The 24426-nt window shown below is 37.5% G+C and overlaps 1 protein-coding gene and 1 pseudogene across 1 annotated transcript in view; one reads left to right on the top strand and one right to left on the bottom strand.

The window, feature by feature from the left end:
• Nucleotides 1-391: 391 nt before the first annotated feature.
• LOC104665592 (cytochrome P450 2C20) overlaps nt 392-24426 on the bottom strand; it is a 30266-nt gene continuing 6231 nt past the window's right edge. The window contains exons 6-9 of the mRNA XM_030940958.1: nt 11363-11504; nt 7605-7792; nt 2602-2743; nt 392-927 (exon numbers count right to left, since the gene is read on the bottom strand). Coding sequence (XP_030796818.1) covers nt 746-927; nt 2602-2743; nt 7605-7792; nt 11363-11504 — 654 coding nt within the window. The 3' untranslated portion in view covers nt 392-745. The remainder of the gene's footprint in view (nt 928-2601; nt 2744-7604; nt 7793-11362; nt 11505-24426) is intronic.
• Nucleotides 5564-6411, top strand: LOC104665591 (annotated as a pseudogene).

Genomic DNA, 24426 nt, shown 5'->3' with positions numbered 1-24426 from the left:
CTTCTCTCTCCAAACAAGAACAAAATCCTTGGAAAGTCTCAACAGATTACATTGTTTTTCTAATTTCTATTTCTTGTTTTATACTTAACATAAATGCACCGGTAAATTGATTCTGTGGCCCTGAAGTAATTAGCCTCATTTTATCTGTAAATAATACACAACTGAACTGATTCTCTCAATATTTCCCTGAAGGTTGTTTCTTCCCTTGGACAGACTTTTTGTGTTATAAAGGCAAACCTTCAGTAACTCTAGATGGCAAACATCCAGAGACCTTCCTCACCCTCTTCTCCTTTGTCACTCTCTCTGCTTATTATTATGAGGACAAGCCTGGCCTCCTGGCACTCTCTTTTATTTCTTGCATTATGCACAAAAGAAGGAAAGCCTGAGAACTGAACCAGCAATTAATAACACTTTTTATTTAGCACATTCACAAAAGAAATGGATCTAAATTATCATTCATTAATCACTTTTCTGTGTTTTACAGTGATAACATATTAAAAAGTCAGCATCAGAAAAGTATTAGCATATGTGACAGTCAATACAAGTGTTACAGAGTATGAATAATTACAGATATATTTGTGCAGTGACCTGAACAACTCTCCTTAATGGAGGTTGGATGTTCACAGGATATTGAGTGCATGGGAAGATGTGATGAGAGATCAGAGAAGACATAACAGTGGGAATGTCATTGATAAAAAAGAGTTTCAGGTGATAGCCGATCAGCAGCCAGATGGGCTAGCATTCTTCAGACAGGAATGAAGCAGATCTGGTACGAGGGTGGCAGAGAAATAATCCCTTTGGTAGCTGAAGTAGTATTGAGGTTCTTTAAATCAGCAACAGATTTCAGGTTAAAGTTCTGTAAAATTGTGGTTAGAAATAAAAATAGCTCCATGCGGGCAAGCCCCTCTCCTGCACAAATTCGTTTTCCTGAAGATAACAAAGAGAGAAAGTAGTTACTCCTTGTGTTTAACTGTGACTGTGACAGTATGTTTGTGACTTGCACAAACAGAATATGCAGTAAATAACTGATTAATGATTGGGTAGATGAATGAACATGTGGATGAATGGATGGATGAAATGATGGATGGATTAATGGATGGTAGGACAAACAAATGTACAAAAAGAGACACATTTGCTATCTATCTAACATCTAATCTCAATAGGTACCCTTCATTCAGGAAACATTCATTGATGATCAGCGCCATAACAGTCGCTTCATTATTTATTTCCACATTAAAACAACTCTGTTGCCATTTTGAGTTTCTATCTGTCATTATAGAAATACATCCACATTCTTGTTTCCTGTTCCAAGCCTGATATTCCATGATCTTTCCTTCCACTTTTCACATAATCTGTTCTCAACTCTAGTCATACACACTCTTCATCAATTTTGAACACACCAAGAAGTTTCAAGTTTCATATCCTGTTGTTCATTTTGGCTAAGATACATTTTTATTGGGCTACATTCAGGACATAGGTTCAATTTCATTTCATCTTCACACTCTTTACAATTCCCTCAAGTAGTAAAATCCTATGCTCTCTGGTTTTCCTCAACATCATACTCATGTTTTCATTAAAGCATGGATCACCAGGAATCATAATTCTGTATTTATTTATCTATTGTGCTAAAATGTGAATTATTGAAGGAAGGTCTCTGTCTTTGTCATCTTGCTATCTACAGTGCCAAATATAAAGCAGACGTAAAAGATCAAAGAGTAAAGGAAGGAGATTCCATGGCCAGAGATTTAGCACACAAAGCACAGGTGTGAAAATCAAGTATCCAGGATATATGATCATGATTGGAGGAAGACAGGGTGCTATGGAATCACTGCAAAGTAACCTCCTCCCTTGCCAATGTTTCCAGAACCCCATAACTTTTTGGTAAATGTTCTGACATCCTTGATCTAAAGCAAATGTCCTGCTCTGTCATTCATTATCTCCTTCAAAATGCCCAGCCTTCCCTTAAATTTTATCACCTCCTTTAAAGTACATCAAATGTCCTCTGAGTTTCTTACTCCATTTTATGCCTCACTGTGTTGTATGAGAGAGCAAGAAGCATGCAGATTCCCCCTCTAGCCCCTACCCAGGGGCCTGTGCATTCCTCTCTCACTGTCCTGGTCTGACTAAATTACAACGACCTGTTTACTCTTCTTCCCTAACTCAGGAGTGAGCCTCTGTTCTCATTGAAAGTTGTGCCCTTGGAGCTCAGCCTGGGAGGTGACAGACACCATGTAGAAGACACTCAATGCAGTTGTGGACTCTGATACATTCGCCAAGGCAGGTAAGGACAGATCAGATGAATTTTACTTTCCAGGAGGAGCTCTTGGGTGCCTTAGTGATGTATCTAGTGGCAGAGTTCAGTCAACCTAGATGTTAGTTTTCTCAATTGGGAACAGTAGGGTTAACTCCTGGAAGCCCCACTATCTGGCCCAACAATGAGGGTATATTGTGAGGGTGGAGGGCATGGGTATTGAGAGTGGTGCTCTTGATCATGGACAAATAGCAATTCTACCAGCCCCAGAGGGGGTGCCATGTAAATTCCAACTGATTCCAAAAAGTTCTCTCTTCCTTCAAATGCAAATGGAAACGAGATTCTATTACCTGCTGAGAAAGGCATGAAGTAGTCACTTTTCTTCAAGTTGCCATTCTCATCCAGAAAGTGGCCAGGGTCAAAGATCTTTGGATTAGGGAATTCTTTGTCATCTTGCAGCACAGAATTGAGTAATGTCATTATCATTGTGCCCTGGAAGTAAAAAACCAGATAATCTGATTTATAAAGAAGTCCAGAAGTGAGAAGAAGTAGTGGACGTCATGTAGCCCCATATCATTGATCAATAGATGAGGCAACTAAGGTCCAGCCAGACTCAGTAATTTACATGGATGAGCTAAAGGCCAGTGGTGGAAGCTTGCTAAAGAGCTTTCCAATCACATTTGAAGTCTTACATCTTGGATACTTATGTGCAACCCTTTGAATGTGTTCTCTAGATCATCAAGTTTGGATGCCCTTGTCTGTCCCCATCACTTCAAATTTCACACATCTTGTATTTAGATTATGTAGATTATGGTTTAAAATGGAAGTCTCTGTTGACACTTGAAATGTCCAGAGTATCTGTTCATAGAACTTTTGTAAATAAACATGTAATCTATTTTAATATGATGTCATCTGGGATGATAACCACACGTGCAATAACCAGTAAAAACTATTGAGTGTTTATTATTGCCATGCTACGGATTAATTTTAGCTTAAAACACTGAAAAGATGATGAAATTAGAAAGATTATCACTTTGCTACAATTCAAGTCAGGATCATCAGGTCAGGTAAGGATCATCAATTAAAGCTAGAACCATTGGGTGTGTGATTCTGGAAGCAGGAGTTTCACAAAGTCTTAATGTACTCCCATAGACTTTTACTAGTTGCGTAGAAAAAGCAGAACCCCTACAACGGTAAGATCTTGACGATACCACCATATTATGTGAGGAACTTAGCATGACCAATAATGACATATGTGACATTTTATGCTCCCACCTCATCAATGTGATTCAGTGGGATATTCAGTGGGATTCAGCACCTATGTAGTTTTCTTGCCAAAATTGTAGCTGGAATCTGCCTCTAGAAAACAGTCACACAAAACTAGCCTGAGGAACATTTTAAATGACTGCTGGTCTCAAAAGGTCAACTGATTAAAAAGAAGCAAACAAGGAAAGGAACTTTCCTTGATTACAGGAAGTGAAAAGGTCAACATAAGTGAATTATATGCTTGTTCCTTGCCTGGAAAGTAAACTGCAGAAGAAAAAAGCCATAAAAATACTCTAGAAAAATTGGGAAATTTTAAATTTAGGCTGTATTATTATTTGAACAATAGCTACTGAGCGTGAATACTCTATTATGACGTATAAGAAAAATCTTTGTTTGGGGGCATACATACTGCAGTATTGAGGTGTAGATAAACCCATGTATTGAGAAAGAGAAACCTCTTCTGATTGTGTGCTTTGGTAAGAACAGTGTGGATTGAAGTCCTAATCCTTGTAAAAAATCAGTGATAATAAGGGAAAGCCCCATTGCATCTTGATAAGTTATCAATTCTGTCTTCTCTGGAGGATAACATTACTAATTGAAACCTTATCAGTCTCATTGTTTTCCTTCATGAAAATATAACTTTTATTACTTTTAATTGAATAATAAGTGGAATAGTGTAGTTTATAGCATAGCAACTAAAACATCTGGATGAATACACAAACCATCTGATAGACAGCATTGTAAAGCTGCAAAGACCAAAATTGGCCTCAGATTACAAAGACAGTAACTGGCTCCGGTGACGGGAGAACTTCAGAGGGGTGAGCTCATACCTACAGTCAATTTTTGACTGTGTTCATGTCATATTCAATTCTGAATCAGGACAGGAGGTGTTGTCATTATAAATGCCTATGAGAAGTGAATGAATCCATTCTGGAAAAAGATAAATGCTCTCTGAAATTCTGCATTTTTTCATATATAATCTCTGGTACTGAGCCATAGGGTTTTAGGCATTTGAAAGATACAACTAAGCAGTCACCAGAAGAAAAGTGGAAGGAAGGGAAAGCAATGAAATCAGACCCACATTAGGGAACATTTCTCAACTAGTTTTATGCAGCCAGCATTATCTTGTTATCAAAACTCTGAAAAGAAAATGTTGAGGAAGAAAAATTGCAGACCAAAATATCTTATGAATATAAATACGGAAGTCCTGAACAATAAATAACAGAGCAAATCCAGCTGTTTGTGTATATTTCGTATATTTAGTGAGGGATGTGAGGCCAGTATATGCAATCATATAAATAGATGCAGAGAAACAATTTGATAAAATTGCACACACATTCATGACAAAAATTTATATAAAGAGAAGAGGAAAAACTTCCCTAATCTGATAAAGAATATCTACTAAAATCTTAAAGATTTCTGATAAAGAATATCTGCTAAAATACTTAAAGCATCATTCTCAGTAGTGAAATATTAATATTCTTGTAGTCTACCCCCCAGCAGATCAGAAATGAAATAAGGATGCCCTCTATCACCAATTCTATTCAATGCTATCCTGGAAATCCTAGCCAGTGCAATAATGCAATAAAGATAAATTGAAGACAAAATCATTGGAAAATAAGAAATAAAATACATATTAACCTAGATAACAAAATAATGTACATAGAAATTCCAAATATATCTACAGATAAATTATTAGCAATGATCAGTAAATTTAGGAAAGTTGTTAGATATAAGGTCATCAAAATAGTATAACTGAATACAATTACATATACCAATTACAAAAAAATAAAAAAGCATTAAAAATTTATAACAACAAATTATTAATTATCTAGGAAAAATCTGATAAAAGAGTTGTAAGTCACTGCACTGAAAATAAAACATTACTGAGAAAATAGAATAAAACTCAATAAGTTGGGTGCATAACCATATTCATGAATTTAAAAATTCAATGCAAGAGGCTTGCTCTGCTCAGCCCCCTGCCTCTGCGCCACAGCCCCTGCGGTAGCCGCCTCGGAGCCCGCCGCTACTGCCTCTGAGCAGAAGATGGCTGTGCCACCCATGTATGCTGATCTTGGCAAATCTGTCAGGGATGTCTTCACCAAGGGCTATGGATTTGGCGTTACAAAGCTTGATTTGAAAACGAAATCTGAGAATGGATTGGAATTTACAAGCTCAGGCTCAGCCAACACTGAGACCACCAAAGTGACGGGCAGTCTGGAAACCAAGTACAGATGGACTGAGTGCGGCCTTACGTTTACAAAGAAATGGAACACCGACAATACACTAGGCACCGAGATTACTGTGGAAGATCAGCTTGCACGTGGACTGAAGCTGACCTTCCATTCATCCTTCTCACCTAACACTGGGAAGAAAAATGCTAAAATCAAGACAGGGTACAAGCGAGAGCACATTAACCTGGGCTGCAACATGGATTTCGACATTGCTGAGCCTTCCATCCGGGGTGCTCTGGTGCTGGGTTAGGAGGGCTGGCTGGCCGGCTACCAGATGAATTTTGAGACTGCAAAATCCCGAGTGACCCAGAGTAACTTTGCAGTTCCTACAAGAGTGCTAATTCCAGCTTCACACTAATGTGAATGACGGGACAGAGTTTGGCGGCTCCATTTACCAGAAAGTGAACAAGAAGTTGGAGACCGCTGTCAATCTCGTCTGGACAGCAGGAAACAGTAACAGGCGCTTAGGAATAGCAGCCAAGTCCGATTGACCCTGACCCCTGCTTCTCGGCTAAAGTGAACAACTCCAGCCTGATAGGTTTAGGATACACTCATACTGTAAAGCCAGGTATCAAACTGACACCGTCAGCTCTTCTTGATGGCAAGAATGTCAATGCTGGTGGTCACAAACTTGGTCTAGGACTGGAATTTCAAGCATAAATGAATATTGTACAAGTGTTTAATTTTAAACTATTTTGCAGCATAGCTACCTTCAGAATTTAGTATATCTTTTAATGTTGTATGTCTGGGATGCAAGTATTGCTAAATATGTTAGCCCTCCAGGTTAAAGATGATTCAGCTTTAAGATGTTACCTTTCCAGAGGTACAGAAGAAATCCATTTCCAAAAAAGGTCCTTTCAGTGGTAGACTTGAGGGGGAACTTGGTGGCCCCTTTGAGATGCCAGGTTTCTTTTTTATCTAGAAATGGCTGCAAGTGGAAGCTGATAATATGTAGGCACTTTGTAAATTCATATTGAGTAAATGAATGAAATTGTGCTTTCCTGAGAATCGAACCTTGGTTTCCTAACCCTGATTGATGAGAGGCTCACTGCTTGATGGTGTGTACAAACTCACCTGAATGGGACTTTTTTAGACAGATCTTCATGACCTCTTCCCACCCCAGTTCATCATCACCTCTTTTACACCAAAAGGTCTGCAGGGTGTGGTCACTGTTTCTTTTGTACCATTTTGGAGTGGAGAAGGTGGATGTGATGAAGCCAACAATTCAGGACTTATTCCTTCTTGTGTTATGTTTCTGTTTTGCCCCTGCACCAGAGTATGGAATAGCTTCCAGGAGCTCCAGCTATAAGCTTGGAAGTGTCTGTGATTGTAATCACATGGTGACAACACTCAGAATCTAAATTGGACTTCTGTTGTATTCTCACCACTCAATTTGTTTTTTAGCAGTTTAATGGGTACATTTTAGAGTCTTCCATTTTGTGTGGAATTAGATCCTCCCCTTCAAATGCTGTAATTAATGTCACTTAAAAAAAACTTGAATAAAATATTGAAACCTAAAAAAAAAAATTCAATGCATGAACATGTTAAGTCTTTCCATATTGAACTACACAACGACTGTCACTTTGATAAAAATTTCAGAAGTGTTTTGGAAAATTGACACACTGATATTTTCAACAATTATTTGAAAGTGTAAACACCTAAGAGTAGCCTATTAAGGAGACCTAGCTTTATAAATCTTTATAGACCCAAACAAAATAGCAGAAAGTCCATCAAGCTGCCACATGTATGAGTTTTGCACTTCTTTCATCTTCTGTTGTTAGAGGATTGGAACCAAACTAGCACTTTGGAAATTTCAGAAGCACAGAAATATAGTATAAGAGAAACAAGCTTACCTTGGGGATGAGGTAGTTTCTGAACTTAATATCAGTGGTCACTGCGTGGGGTACACCGGTGGGGACAAGGTCAATGTATCTCTGGATCTCGTGTACTACAGCATCTGTGTAAGGCATGTGGCTCCTATCCTGCATGCAGGGGCTCCTGTGTCTGCCAATTACATGATCAATTTCTTCCTGGACTTTAGCTGACAAGACACAAGAAAGAACTGATGGAAACGGAGATATATGGAACATTTGTCATAGCAATTCATGGCCACATTAAACATGATGTAAAAATCCCAGCAGTGTTACAAACATGAGTTACATGTGCAGAAGTACAACCAGTCATATAAAAAGAATTACTGTAATATAGATACATATCATTCACCTACAAACTAGTCATTACAATGCATAAGTACATTTCTATAAATTAGCATATATGACAACTAATACAAATTTAAGTAATACATTATTTAAAAAATAAACAGAAGTCAAGAAATTACAGTGCTTGCAAATGGAAAAACAGGAATCAAATATTATATGTATTACCAAATAATATATGGGGTATAATGTTAAATTGTAATGGTTTTGTAAATATATTTGCGTGTGCGGTGGCAGAGCAGGGGCGGTGATGCAATTAGCACTGGTACTGTCTTCATTTTTCCACTTCCCATTGTGGCCACTTTGAGCACGCTAGCAGCTTCTTCTGAAATTTATATTTACATTTCTAAATAACCACTATTTCTTTCTATGTTTTACTTAACAATTTTTAGACAATATTTAATGATTTTCTGGTATGCGAGATGAGAATTTTTACCTCCATCTCTGTTCCATATATAGACGCATGCCCACAAAGTGATATTTGTACACACAGACACATACACACACACATATGCACACACACAATTCTCCTCCTTCTACTTACCAGAATATATTTAGACCACAATTTCTGGTTATATCATTATTCATTGTTTATATCATTCTAAATATACTCACACAAGCACACACACACACACACACACACACATATTCTTCCTTGGTTCTTTAGTTAAATCACAATTTTCTATCTTCAAGTTAGAGTATTTGCACATGTTTGAAACTCCTAGTAATAATTTCCCAATTATAGGGAAATCTCAGACTATCAATCACATCTCTTTGGTTCTTGAAGTCTCCTCTACGTGTATTATTCACCTGGTCCCTTCTGAAGTGGTTGTTTCCTAGGAGCCCAGCAGCGTCTCTGACACTCTCATTCTCTTACATGGGGTCTCCTGATTCCTGGCACCCTTAATTTCTTCTGACTTGGTTCCAGACATGAGATGGAGCACAATCCCCAGTACTGGAGAAAGTTAGTATAGAGGGTGAAATTTGTAACAAGCATGTAGGTCCCAAATACTTTTTTCTATGAATACACGAGATAGTATGATTGGGAATTCTGATGCTATCTGAATGCTGATATTTTATGTATGACCTGATATAACTCTCTGAAAGATTTTAATTTTCCCTTTACTTCTGGTGCTCTGAAATTCCATGACTTTGTGTCCTGTGATGGATGTTTTCATTTCATTCACTCTGCTGAACACTTGTAGATAACTTTCTATTAAGATGGCAAAATACGGAGGTCTTTTCCCTAGACTTGTTTCTTCTCTGGAGAATATCTAGCTGCTGAATGTCAGGAAGCAAGATGAAGAAAAGTGCTGAGTCTTTGAATCTGAGGAATAGATATTTCCCAAACCTTTTTTTTCTGGCTTCACACCTCACACTTTCCTGGCCCTGTAAAGTGTCCCCGAGTACAGGGGTTCTTAGGCTCAGTTTCTCTGGAGAGTGTGCTTCCATTTTCCAGTGGGAAAAAATCAGGTACCTGATAAAAGGAGTCATGGAGGAAACCTGGGCAGGAGAGACTCCCTTTTCAGTCTCATTCCCTACCTTCTTTGGCTCTTGGTGCCTCCAAAATACTGAACCTTATGAGAATCATAGTGACACAGATTAGCTTCTCCTCTTGATAAATCTTCCTCTGCTGATACTTGTTACAACTCCATCCTCTATGCTGTGTCGATTGTCAGCCCTCCATTGTTTCTCCGTGTTTTAGAAATTTGCCAAAGACTTATTGGCTGTTTTCTATTCTCCTCTCTTTTTACTTCAACAGGCTAATTTTAATTTGTAATTTAGTTATTGAAATTTCAGTGGGATCCTGACACAGGGAAGAAGGTATGTTATCTGCTGCCAAACAAGAAGTATTTAAATGTAAATTCTAAGGAAATGTAGAGTTTACTCTAAAGGTAAATTGTAAATTCTAAAGAAAAGTTGTATGTGAAAGATGCAATTATTAATCCCCTTCCAAATATTCCTATTTGGTCAAACAGCAGTTTTTTTTTTGTTTTTTGTTTTTTTGTTTTTTTTAATTATACTTTAAGTTCTAGGGTACATGTGCATAACGTGCAGGTTTGTTACATATGTATACTTATGCCATGTTGGTGTGCTGCACCCATCAACTCGTCAGCACCCATCAATTCATCATTTGTATCATGTATAACTCCCCAGTGCAATCCCTCCCTCCTCCCCCTTCCCCATGATAGGCCCCAGTGTGTGATGTTCCCCTTCCCGAGTCCAAGTGATCTCATTGTTCAGTTCCTACCTATGAGTGAGAACATGCGGTGTTTGGTTTTCTCTTCTTGTGATAGTTTGCTAAGAATGATGGTTTCCAGCTGCATCCATGTCCCTACAAAGGACGCAAACTCATCCTTTTTTATGGCTGCATAGTATTCCATGGTGTATATGTGCCACATTTTCTTAATCCAGTCTGTCACAGATGGACATTTGGGTTGATTCCAAGTCTTTGCTATTGTGAATAGTGCCGCAATAAACATACGTGTGCATGTGTCTTTGTAGTAGAATAATTTATAATCCTTTGGGTATATACCCAGTAGTGGGATGGCTGGGTCGTATGGTACATCTAGTTCGAGATCCTTGAGGAATTGCCATACTGTTTTCCATAATGGTTGAACTAGTTTACAATCCCACCAACAGTGTAAAAGTGTTCCTATTTCTCCACATCCTCTCCAACACCTGTTGTTTCCTGACTTCTTAATGATTGCCATTCTAACTGGTGTGAGATGGTATCTCACTGTGGTTTTGATCTGCATTTCTCTGATGGCGAGTGATGATGAGCATGTTTTCATGTGTCTGTTGCAAACAGCAGTTTTATGAAACACACTTCTAGAATAATAAAATTCCTTTAGGTATGGTCTCTGCTTAAACAGAAACACCTTTCTTAGAAGCCTAACTTTTACATGACTTCCCAGACTGGAATTAATCACAGGAAGCCTCAGTACAATTGTAGAATTCCACTTATACTTCAATAAGGATGTTTTCATCTCCCTACCCCAGCATTAGAGCATGGAATTTTCAAAATGAGAAAAGATATCTTCAAGAATGAACCTACTGTTCAAAGTGGACTTTTCAAAATAAAACCAACATTCACTACTAGGCCAACTTATGCTGGCTCTCCCTACCACAAATGACCTCTGCTGATATCCAGACACTTCATCAGGGCTTTATTTATTTTGCTACTGCCATACTGTTTTTACTGATCTCAGTCATCCTCCTCCATTGTGTAAAGATGTCCTTTTTAATCATGTCATCAAATTTAGACAGATTACAGCTGATGACACAGAAATTTAAGGAATGAAGCTTCTCTGAGAGAAATAAGGTGGAGGACACTGGCACCATCTTCTCAACATTGTTCTTAAATTCACTTTGTTCATCATCTGTGGTCCTACCTGTGACCTCTGGGTGCTTCAGCAGGAGCAGGAGTCCATATCTCAGAGTGGTGCTTGTTGTCTCTGTTCCAGCAACAAATAGATCAGCTACAGTGCCAACCAAGTTTTCAATAGTGAATTCTGACTGTTGGTTGTCCTTTTCCTAGAAATGATTTCATGCAATTATCTGACAAATTATGTGCCAGTATATCTAAATACACTAAGTTTTAAGAAAACATACTATGTTATAAAGTTAGCCAAAAGAGATACTGGACAGTACAGTATTAGAAAAAGCAACTGTATGGTATGGCAGAAACTGCAGATCAGTTGACTCAAACTTTATTTCCTGATAGGCCTACAAGTTCCATTCATGAAACCATTTGCCGCTTAGGTTAGTCACACAGAGTATTTCTTTCCCCAGAAATAAAAGCAGAAGTATACTGATGCCCTGTCTTAGTTCAATTTGTGTTATATAACAGAATACTATATACTTGGTAATTTGTAAAGAAAAGAAATTTATTTCTGATGATTCTAAAGGCTGGGAAGTCCAAGAGCATGGCACTTGCTTCTGGCAGTGGCCTTCTTGCTACTTCATTGCATGGCAAAAAGTAGAAGGGCAAGAAAGGGTAAGAGTGAGAGCAAGGGTGGTGGCACAATCACATTTATAACAAGCTGTCAAGAACTACCCCACTCTTGCAATAATGACATGAGTATATTTATGAGGGCAGAACAATGATGACGTAGGCTGCACCCACCAACTCTGTTGCATTGGGCATTCAGTTTTAGCACATGAACTATAGAGGACACATTCAAACCAGAACATGAATCTTCTTCTATTTTTTCCTTATTACTCAAAACACAAAGTGAAGGAGGAGTAGGATTGACATCATCTTTGGACATGAGCATTCGATCATAGTAATGAAGACTTCTATACTAAATATGGTAAAAAAAAAAAAAAAAAAAGAAGAAGAAGAAGGCACTTGACTCTCTCATGCTTAAGGGCTACCATATTATTTCTAGTCTAGCCCACCATAAGACTTCTTGTATTTGAGATGTATAAGCCAACTATTTGATTATGCCCTTGATATAGTTTGGATAATAAATATTTATCTCTCTCAAATCTTTTGTTGAAACTTAATCCACAATGTTGTAGGTAGGACCTGGTGAGAGGTGATTGGATCATGGGGGTAGGTTTCTCAGGAACGTTATTTCCCTTGATGCTATCCTGATAATAAATGAGTTCACGTAAGATCTGGTTGTTTACAACTATTTCTCCAACTTGCTTCTCCTCTTGCCATGTGATGTGCCTGTTCTTGCTTTGCCTTCTGCTATGAGCAAATACTCCCTGAGGACTCTGCAGAAGCTGAGCAGATGCCAGCATCATGCTCGTACAGCCTGCAGAACTGTTAGTCAATTGGGCCTCATTTTCTTATAAATTATCTGGCCTCAGATATTTCTTTGTAGCAATTCAAGAACAGCCTAACACATTCATTTTTATGATTTTTTTTATTATTTGTAAGTGAACACAATTTTAGTGTATAAATATAGGTAAATGAGGGCCATATCATGAAAAGTGTTACATTCTTGAATCAAGAGTTTGCAATTTTCTTCTGTCAAAAATTTACAAAGACTCAGTATCACCTACATATTCATTACAAAGCTGAAATGTGTGAAACAAATATGTCAACAAAACCAAGAATGAAATATAGTGAAAGATAATGAGTTCACAAAGACAAGACAGGTCTAACAAAATTGTAATCCAGATGGGAGGCAACAGGCAACTTATTCTAATGAATAAGTTCAGAAATAAATAGGAAAATACAAAGTGAAGAGAAATGGCAATTATTAATACAAAAACGTGAGGCATTAACTGCCTATATTGGATAAAGAAGAGTAGGGGTAACGCAAATGCCAAGGCTAAGGGACTAATTGAATAAAGTTCTCATAAATTGAAAGTGTGAATACACCTACAATAAGTAAAGTATTTGAATTAGTAATCAAGAACACCCCACCCTCACCACAATAAAAAAGTTCCAATTCAAGATTACTTCACTAGTGAATTCTACCAAAATAGTTGAAAAGAGCTCAGATCCAAGGGAAAAGGAAAGGGAACTTGTATGAACAAGGTAATGTCCTCGAGAAGTCTCAAAACCACAGCCCACTCCAGTACTTGTGCTTGTGAAGGCAAAGAAGGTCACCTTGACTTCAGATCCCAGCAGACTGCCAAATTGGGTAGGGAGGCTGAGAACACTCCTACCTGCCCTTTCCATGGATTACTAAGTCTCTCAGGGTTTCACCTCTGCCAGCTTCTTTTTACTTTATTTGTGTGTGTGTGTGTGTGTGTGTGTGTGTGTGTGCATGTGTGTGTGCGTGTTTGTGAGTTGTAGATTCTTCTTATGAATTGACCAATAAGCTCCATTGCTCTCTCTTTAACAGTCCATTTGGCCTATGATTATTCATTCACCTGTAATATTGGCTCTTCCTTCTGAGAATAATTGATGATTGACATCTTTGTCAATCAACTGGAAATCTCTGATGCTTCAGGCTGTGGAAAGGTCTGAGAGATATACAGTGCTTGGGTTCCACTCTTTGCCACAAAGGAGGGCAATGTTGAGTGGGGGTTAACTGGGCCTAACTGTGCTTGGCCTCCCTGGAGCAGGTGCAAGCACCACCTCTGACGGGGGTGGCAAGAGAGTGACATAGACTCTGTAAGATTTACTCGGTTATAAATAGGCTTAGTGATTTTCTCAAATGCCAGCTGTACTAGCAATGTACTCGGTTTGTGAACACACTGAAGACATTCTGATTAGCTGGGGTGATGTGGGTATGGTGTTAGCTGAGATAAGACAAAAGTCTTCTCCTTCCCAAATGTTGTGTTATTTTGCCAGCAGATGTTGTAATAGGCTGTGCCTATTGGCTTCCAGCTAGGAGGTGGTTCTTGCAGGAGTGAGTCACCTACACTAGTAGCTGTGGGATTTGTGCTTGGCTTATATTACCCAGGGGAACATGTAGAAGAGTGAAATATGATTCCTATATCTCACCATATACAAAAATTAACTCAAGATGGACTAAAGGCTTAGATATGAGACTCGAAATCATAAAAATTCTAGAGAAAAACCTAGAAAAACCTCTTCTGAGCATTGGTGTAGCCTAAGGATTTATGACTCAGTGTTTAAAAGCAATTTCAACAAAAATAATTGACAATGGGACCTAATTAAACTAAAGAGCTTCTGCACAGTAAAAGAAATGACAAGCAGAGTAAACAAACAACCTACAGAATGGGAGAAAATATTTGCAAAATATACTTTCAACAAAGGACTATTTTCCAGAATCTATAAGAAACTCAAACAGCAAGAAAAAAAATCCAAATAATCCCATTAAAAAGTGGGCAAACAACATGAACAGAAATTTCTCAAAGGAAGATATACAAATGAGAGAGTGGAGCAAGATGACAGAATAGAATGCTTCACTGATTATTCCCCATGCAAGGACATCAACTTAACAGCTATCTACACAAAGTGTACCTTCATAAGAACCAAAATCAGATGAGCATGCACAGTACCTAGATTTAAATGTATATCACTGAAAGAGGAACTGAAGAGATAGAAAAAATAGTATTGAATTACTGACATCCTCTCTTCCCATGGCAGCAGTGGCATGGTTCAGAGAGTGTTTCTGAGTACTGAAGGAGGGAGAACACAGTAATTATAGAGCATAAAATTAATGCTGTTCTGTTATGGCAGAAGGGAAAACAGGCCCAAATTCAGCTGATGCCCACTCACAGAGGGAGCATTTAAACCAGCCCTGGCCTGAGGTGAATCTCTGATACCAGTGGTTGGAACCAAGTTTCTACAAGCCTCATCACTGTGGACTATAGGGCTCTGGGACTGTAAATAAACTTGAAAGACAGACTTGGCTACAAGGATTGTAACTTTTATGTGAGTCCTAGTTCTGAACTGGGCCCAGAGACAGTAGACCGGGGGTGGGAGGTGCAACTTACTGAAACACTAGCTGAAGATGGGTAAGGGGGTGCTGGCATCCCCCCTCTCCTAATCCCAAGCTGCACAGTTTCACTTCCAAAAGAAACTCCTTTCTTCTGCTTGAGGAGTGGGGGCTTGAATAGCTAGAAGCAATACCCAGGTACTACGTTGAGGGCTTTGGGTAAGACTCTGAGACTTGCTGGCTTAGGTAAGACTCAACACATTTCCAGCTAGCTGGCTATCAGGAAAGACTCCTCTTACTTGAGATATCAGAGTAAAATATAAAGGCGACTTTGAATTGCAACTAGGTACCAGCTTGATCACAGGTGAGTAGAGCACCAAGTGCACTCCTGGAGTCTCCAAAACCAGGACTTGGCTCTTGTGCAGGGTCTAGTATTCTGAATGGGCCTTTGATAGCACTGCTCAAGAGGTGAGACTCCACTGCCCTTGGAAAGGAAAGGGAAGAGTGAGAAGGACTGCATTTTGTGGTTTAAGTGCCAGCTTAGCTGCAGTAAAACAGAACAACAAATAGATTTCTTAGGTTTTTGACTCTTGTCCCTGGCTTCTAGGTGGTACTTCTGGACATGCCTGGGTACTGGGGGAATTTGCTGCACTGAAGGGAGGGACACAGGCCTGGCTGGATTCACCACCAGCTGATTGTAGAGCCCCAGATGCTTGGAAACATAGGCAGTAGCCAGGGAGTGGTTACAGCAGGCTTTGGGCAAGGCCCAGTGCTCTGCTGGTATTAAGTCTGACCCAGTGCAGTCACAGTGGTGGTAGATACATGAGTGCTTGTGTCATTCTATCCCCAGTTTCAGTTGGCTCAGAACAGAGAGAGAGACTTTGTTTATTTGGGAGAAACTAAGGGAAGAGAACAAGAGTTTCTGTCTGGTAATCCAGAGGATTCTCTTGGATCCTATCCAAGACCATCAGGGCAGTATCTCTACAAGTCTTCAAGAACCACGGCATTATTGGGCTTGGAGTGCCCCTAAAGCAGATACAGCTTAGATCACAACACTTAACTCATTTCCCATTTATTAAAAAAAGTGCAGTTCACTGCCAGTGCAGTATTCTAGCGGCAAATTGAAAATAGGTTAAGTCCTTTTTAATATCGGGAAAGCCTACCAAGAAGGATGGGTACAAAAAAAAATCCCAGACTACAAAGATGACAAAAATACCTAACTCTAGAATGCCCAGCCCCAGATGAACATCTACAAGTATAAAGAAAACTCAGGAAAACATGACCTCACCACATTCACTAAGTAAGGCACCAGGGACCAATCCTGGAGAAACAGAGATATGTGATCTTTCAGCCAGATAATATAAGATAGTTGTTTTGAGGAAACCTAAAGATGTTCAAAATAACACAGAGAAGAAATTCACAATTCTATCAGATAAACGTAACAAAGAGACTGAAATAATTTACAAGTCAAGCAGAGATTGTGGAGCTGAAACATGCAACTGGCATACTAAAGAATGTATTAGTCTTTAGTAGAATCATAGAATAGTAGAAGTGATCCAGCAGAAGAAAGAATTAGTGAGCTTTAACAGAAGCTATTTGAAAATACAGCTAGAAGAGACAAAAAAAAAAAAAAAAAAAAAAGAATAAAAAACAATGAAGCACACCTACAGGATCTAGAAAATAGCCTCAAAATGCAAATCTAAGAGTTATTGGCCTTAATGAGGAGGTAGAGAAAGAGAAAGGAGAAGAAAATGTATTTAAGGGGAAATAACAAAGAACTTTCCAAAACTAGGGAAGGGTATCACTATCTAAGTACAAGAAGCTGATAGAACACCAAGCAGATTAAACCCAATGAAGACTACTTCCAGGGATTTAGTAATAAAACTCCCAAGGACGTCCTGAATTGTATTGCCTAGATTTTCTGCTAGGGATTTTATAGTTTTGAACCTTACATTTAAGTCTTTAATCCATCTTGAATCAATTTTGTGTAAGTTCAAATACATGAAAATTAAACAATATGCTCCTGAATGAACAATGGGAGAATGAAGAAATTAAGAAGAAAATTGAAAAATTTCTTGAAACAAATGACGAGAAAACACAGCATACCAAAACCTACGGGATTCAGCAAAAGTAATACTAAGAATAAAGTTAATAACTGTAAAGTGTCAACTACCAAAATAGAAGAAAAACATCAACTAAACAACCTAACAATATACCTTAAGAAACTACGAAAGCTGGAGCAAACCAAACCCACAATTAGTAGAAGAAAAGAAATAATAAAGCTCAGAGCAGAAATAAATGAAATTGAAATAAAGAAAACAATACAAAATATTAATAAAGCAAAAAGTTGTTCTTTAGAAGCATTAAAGAAAGCTGACAAACCTTTAGCCAGACTGAGGAATAATGTGACATGATCCAAATACGTCAGTGATGAAAAAGAAGACATTACAACTGATATCACAGGTATTCAAAGGATCATTCGTGGCTACCATGAGCAACTATATACCAATAAATTGGAAAACTTAGAAATAATGAACAAATTCCTAGATACATACAACCTACTGAAATTGAACCATGAAGAAATCCAAAACCTGAACAAAATTATAACAAGTAATCAGAGTGAACTCAAGAGAAAGCATCCTAGTAGAGAAAAGCTCAAGACTCAATGACTTCAATGATGAATTCTAGCAAACATTTAAAGAAGAACTAATACCAATCCCACTCAAACTATTCCACAAAATAGTGAAGGAGGGAATACTTCCAAACTAATTCTATAAGGCCAGTATTACTCTGATAACAAAACCAAAGACATGTTAAAAAAAAAAAAATAGGTATAGGCCAATGTCTCTGAGGAATATTGATGCAAAAATCCTCAAGAAAATAGCTGCAAACCAAACTAAAGAATACATTAAAGAACTCATTCATAACAACCAGGTGGGATTTATCACTGTATGCAAGGGTGCTTTAACATACGCCAATTAATAGATGTGGTACATCCTATCAACAGAATAAAGAACAAAAGCATGTGGTGATTTCAATCGATACTGAAAAATTATTTGATAAAACTCAACATCTCTTCATGGTAAAAGCCCTAAAAAAACAAGGTATAGAAGGAACATACTTCACCATAATAAAAGCCATCTACAAAAGACCCACAGCTAGTAACATACTAAATGAGGAAAAAACTGAAAGCCTTTCCTCTAAGGTCTGGAAAACAACAAGGATGCTTACTTTTACCACTGTTGTTCAACATTGTACTAGAATACCTAGCTAGAGCAATCTGAGAAAGATATGAAGGAGATCCCAATTAGAATGGAAGAAGTCAAATTATCCTCATTTGCACATAATATAATCTTATATTTTAAAAAACCTAAAGACTCCACTAAAAACTACGAGAAATAATAAACAAATTCAGTAAAGTTGGAAGACACAAAATAACATACAAAAATTGGTAGTATTTCTATATTCCTTCAGTGAATAATTTAAAAAATAATTTAAAAAAGTAATCCTATTTACAATATCCACACATAATATTAACAATGAGATACCATCTCACACCAGTTAGAATGGTGATCATTAAAAAGTCAGGAAACAACAGATGCTGGCGAGGATGCAGAGAAATAGAAACGCTTTTACACTGTTGGTGGGAGTGTAAATTAGTTCAATCATTGTGGAAGACAGTGTGGCGATTCCTCAAGGATCTAAAACCAGAAATACCATTTGAGCCAGCAATCCCATTACTGGGTATATCCTCAAAGGATTATAAATCATTCTACTATAAAGACACATGTACATGTATGTTTACTGCAGCACTATTTACAATAGCAAAGACTTGGAACCAATCCAAATGTCCATCAATGATAGACTGGATAAAGAAAATATGGCATATATACATCATGGAATACTATGCAACCATAAAGAATAAAGAATGATGCTGGAAACCATCATTCTCAGCAAACTAACACAGAAACAGAAAACCAAACATTGCATATTCTTACTCAAAAGCGAGAGTTGAACAATGAGAACACATGGACACAGGGAGGGAAACATCACACACCAGAGCCTGTCAGGGGGTGGAGAGCAAGGGGAGGAAGAGCATTGAGACAAATACCTGATTCATGTGGGGCTTAAAACCTAGATGACAGGTTGACGGGTGCAGCAAACCACCGTAGCACATGTATACCTGTGTAACAAAGCTGCACATGTTGCACATGTATCCCAGAACCTAAAATATAACTTAAAAAGTCACTGAAAAATATGAATAGAAGGGAAAATTCCTTATAATAATAAAATGTATTTATAAAAATTCCAAAGATATTTTATATCAAATTGTGAAAATCTAAAAGCTTATGCCTTAAAATCAGGGGGTAAAAAACCCAAGTATATCTACTTTTACTACTGCTATTTGGCATCATTCTTAAGGTCCTAGCCAAAACAATTAGACAAGAAAGAGAAATAATATGACAAGTTGTATATTATGAATTTTTTTAAATTAAGGATTATGCATACATTCATACAGCCAACAGACACATGAAAAAATGATCGTCACTCGCCATCAGAGAAATGCAAATCAAAACCACAATGAGATACCATCTCACACCAGTTAGAATGGAGATCATTAAAAAGTCAGGAAACAACATGTGCTGGAGAGGATCTGGAGAAATAGGAACACTTTTACACTGTTGATGGGACTGTAAACTAGTTCGACCATTGTGGAAAACAGTGTGGCGATTCCTCAAGGATCTAGAACCAAAAATACCATTTGACCCAGCCATCCCATTACTGCATATATACCTGAAGGATTATAAATCATGCTGCTATAAAGACACATGCACACGTATGTTTATTGCGGCACTATTCACAATAGCAAAGACTTGGAATCAACCCAAATGTCCATCAGTGACAGACTGGATTAAGAAAATGTGGCACATATACACCATGGAATACTATGCAGCCATAAAAAAGGATGAGTTCGTGTCCTTTGTAGGGACATGGATTCAGCTGGAAACCATCATTCTCAGCAAACTATCACAAGAACAGAAAACCAAACACCACATATTCTCACTCATAGGTGGGAACTGAACGATGAGATCACTTAGACACAGGAAGGGGAACATCACATACCAGGTCCTATTGTGGGGAGGGGGGAGGGGAAGGAGGGAAGGATAGCATTAGGAGATATACCTAGTATAAATGACAAGTAAATGGGTGCAGCACACCAACATGGCACATGTATACATATGCAACAAACCTGCACATTGTGCACATGTACCCTAGAACTTAAAATATAATTTAAAAAACTAAGGATTATATGTCATAACTAAATGGGATCTATATGAGGAGTGCAAGAGTGCTTCAATAAGAAAATCAATCAATGTAATACAACACCTTATTAGAAAGAAAGGAAAAATCTAACAAAATGACCATCTCAGTAGAAGCTGAGAAAGCATAAGACAAAATTCAATACTCTTCCTGATAAAATCACTCAAAAATATGAATAGAAGGGAAATTCCTTATAATAAAATGTATTTATAAAAATTCCAAAGGTATTTTATGTCCAATTGTGAAAATCTAAAAACTTATGCCCCAAAATCAAGGGGAAAAGATCCAAGTATATCCAATTTTGCCACTGCTATTCAGCATAGCGCTTAATGTCCTAGCCAAAACAATTAGACAGGAAAGAGAAATAAAAGGCATTTAGGTAACAAAGGAAGATGTAAAACTGTTTCTATTTTAAAATAACACAATTCTATATAAAGAAAAGTTCATACAACCGACAAAACACAACGAGCGCTGACAAATGTTTTCAGCTTAATTTTAGAGTGCAAGATTGGTCCAGATATCAGTTGTGTCTGTTTATATCAGCAATGAGCGATATGAAAATAAAATCAAGGAAATAATTACATTCGCAATAGCATCAAAAGGGCCAAAAGCCCTGAGAATCTATAATCAAGAAGATAAAAGACGGAAAACTACCAAATGTTGCTTAGAAAAATAAGGAGTACCTAAATAAACGGCAAACCATGTCATGTTAAAGGATTGAAAGACTTAAAATTGTTAAGATGGCAATGCTTCCAAAAGTAATCTAAAGATTGAATGTAATCAGTCACAATTCCAATGTCCTTTTTAAAATTTTTATTTGTGCAAAAATGGAAAAGTCAATCCTGAATTTATATGCAACTACAGGGAGAAGACTCAATTTCCAAATTTCCAAACTTCAAAACAAAACTATAGTAGTCAAAACAGCATGGTACTGGCAAAAGGAAAGAAATAAAGACCAGTGGAATAAATTGAAATCCAAACGTAAAGCTAATAATCTATGCCCAGTTCATTTTCAACAAATGTGCCAAGATCATTCAATCTAAAGGAAGAGTTTCAAAAAAATACATAAATAAAGGAAGAGTTTCTTCAACAATTAGTGCTGGGACAACTGGGTAACCACATACAAAAGAATGAAGTTGAACCCTTATCTCACTCTTATGCAAAATATAACTGAAAGTGAACAAAAAACTAAAATGTGAACTAAAACTATAAAATTCTTAGAATAAAACATCAGGTTAAATCTTAATGCCTTCAGAATTAGAAGTGGATGCATAGATATGATATCAAAGCAACTAAAATAAGAGAGATAAACTGGGCTTCACCAAATTTAAAATGTTTGTTCATCAAAGGACAAAATTAAGAATGTGAAATGACAACCTATACAATGGGAGAAAATATTTGTATTTCATACATATTTAGTAAGCATTTAATGCCCAGAATCCATAATCAATTACTTACAGTTGAACAACAAATGACAAGCAACCCAATATAGAAATGAGCAAAGGGCCAGGTGTGGTGACTCACACCTGCAATCCCAGTGCTTTGGGAGGGCTGAGGTGGGTGTACTGCTTGAGTTCAGGAGTTTGAGACCAGCCTTGGAAACATGGTGAAACCATGTTTGTACAAAAACATACAAAAATTAACTGGGTGTTGGGGTTTGTGCCTGTGCTCCTAGCTACTTGGGAGGCTGAGGTAGGAGTATCACTTGAGCCCAAGAATCAGAGGTTGCAGTGAGCCAAGATGACAGCACTGTACTCCAACCTGAGCAACACAGAGAGGCCCTGTCTCCAAAAAAAAAAAAAAAAAGAGCAAGGGCCTTGAATAACATTTCTCCAAAGATGTTGTAAAAATGGTAAAAAGCTGATTAATATCATTGGTCAAGTCAAAACCACAATGAAATATCACTTTGAGCTGACACAAAAAATAGAAAATTACAAATATTAGCTATAATATGGAAAAGGGGAACCCTCAAACATTGATAGTGGGATTTTAAAATGGTGCATTTACTGTAGAAATGTTTAGTTTTTTCTCCAAAAGTTAAATATAAAATCACCATATGACCCAGAAATAACACTCCTAGGACTATACCCTGGAAAAATGAAAATATGTTCATGAAGAAACTTGTGTACAAATGTTAACAGCAACATTATTTATAAGAGCCAAAAGATCATTTATATAACACAAATGACCATCAACAGATGAATGACAAGCAAATTGTTGTATGTATACATGAAAATGGAATATTATTCAACCACAAAAAACAACAAAGTACTATCACATGCTAAAACTTATTTGACCCTCCATATCATTATGCTAAGTGAAAGAAGCAAGGAAAACCGTCACGTATGCCATGGGTCCTTTTAAATGCTATATTCATTATAGGAAAATCCATAAAGATAGTTGATAAATGTTTACTACATGATGGAGTGGGGAATGAGGTGTAACTATTTAATGATAGAGTATGTTTCTGTGGAGTGATAAAAAAAGTTTTGAAAGTAGAGAGAGACAGTAGTTGTGATGTAGGGCAGGCGAGTCCCAATGTGGAGCTTAATCGGGGAGGGTTCTTGGCTTTGCCCAGAAAAGAATTCAAAGGTAGCTCAGAGGTAGAAGAAAACAGCTTTGTTGAACAGGCAGTGGTATAGCTCTGTGAGGGCTCCTGCAGAGCAGGGCTATGGTATAGGCAGAGAGTAGGAACTCAGGGCAGTTTTGCAGTCATGTTTACACCCACTTTTAATTGCATGCATATTAATGGACAGTTTGTGAAGGGAAGGGGTCCTATCTTTTGGGTCATTGGGTGCCATGGAAAGGGGAGGTAACTCCTGGGTGTTGCCATGGGAATAGTAAATTGACAGGGCACACTGGTGGGTGGACTGATTGAAAGCTGCTTTCGTCCTGGCCCTGTTTTAGCTAGCCATCAATCTGGTCCCGTGTCCAAGTCCCACTTCTGGAGTTGATTTCTGCCTCTTACCTCAGTTGCACAATACTGTAATTAAACTAATACCATTGAAGTGTACACTTTAAATTGGGTGATAATGGTACATGAATTTTATCTCAATATTTAAAATGTCATAATTTTTTGAATTAATCTATAGATTTAGTGCAATCTGTTAAAATCCCTATGGGCTTGTTTGCAGAAATTGACAAGTTTATTCTTAAATTTATGTTGAGACTGAATGAACCCAAAAAAGCCCAGATAGTCTTGAAAAAAGCTTTGAGGACTCACACTTTTTGATTTGAAAATTTGATACAAAGTTACAGTAATTAAGACTTCAAAATGAGGTACTACTGTCATAGGGACAGACAGATCAATGGAGTAGAATTGAGAGCCCACAAATCCTCACATTTATACTTACCTGGTTTATAATGAGGTCGTCAAGACAATTCAATAGGAAAAAAATATGCTTTTTCAATAAATAGTGCAATGAAAACAGGATTCACGCTCACAGGTTACCTGATAAACATCAACCTCCAACTCCTTTGTGCAAATTCATTTCAGGTTACACCAAATTAAACCTTCTCTCTTCCATCCACCAACTCTTTCCCATCACACACCTCTCCACAATCTACTCAGTCCATCTGAAACCTTTCTTCTGTTCCACACTGCAAATATTTTAAGGGCTATTTCAATATGCAGGGCATGCAGGAAGCCCATTTATGATAAGCCATTCTTTTCCATTGTCACATAATCTGTGTGCAATATTGATATCCATCTTCAGTTTACTGTAGGATATTTTATATTTTCTACTTATTTGTAATTGTTTCCATTTGACTGCAGTATCTATATTATTCTACTCAAGTAGATTATTTTTATTTCAAGAAGA

This window comes from Rhinopithecus roxellana, chromosome 11 (genome assembly GCF_007565055.1).
Source record: "Rhinopithecus roxellana isolate Shanxi Qingling chromosome 11, ASM756505v1, whole genome shotgun sequence".
Lineage (NCBI taxonomy): Eukaryota > Metazoa > Chordata > Mammalia > Primates > Cercopithecidae > Rhinopithecus > Rhinopithecus roxellana.
Note: the sequence above shows the minus strand (reverse complement) of the source record. Positions and strands in the feature narration are given on the sequence as shown.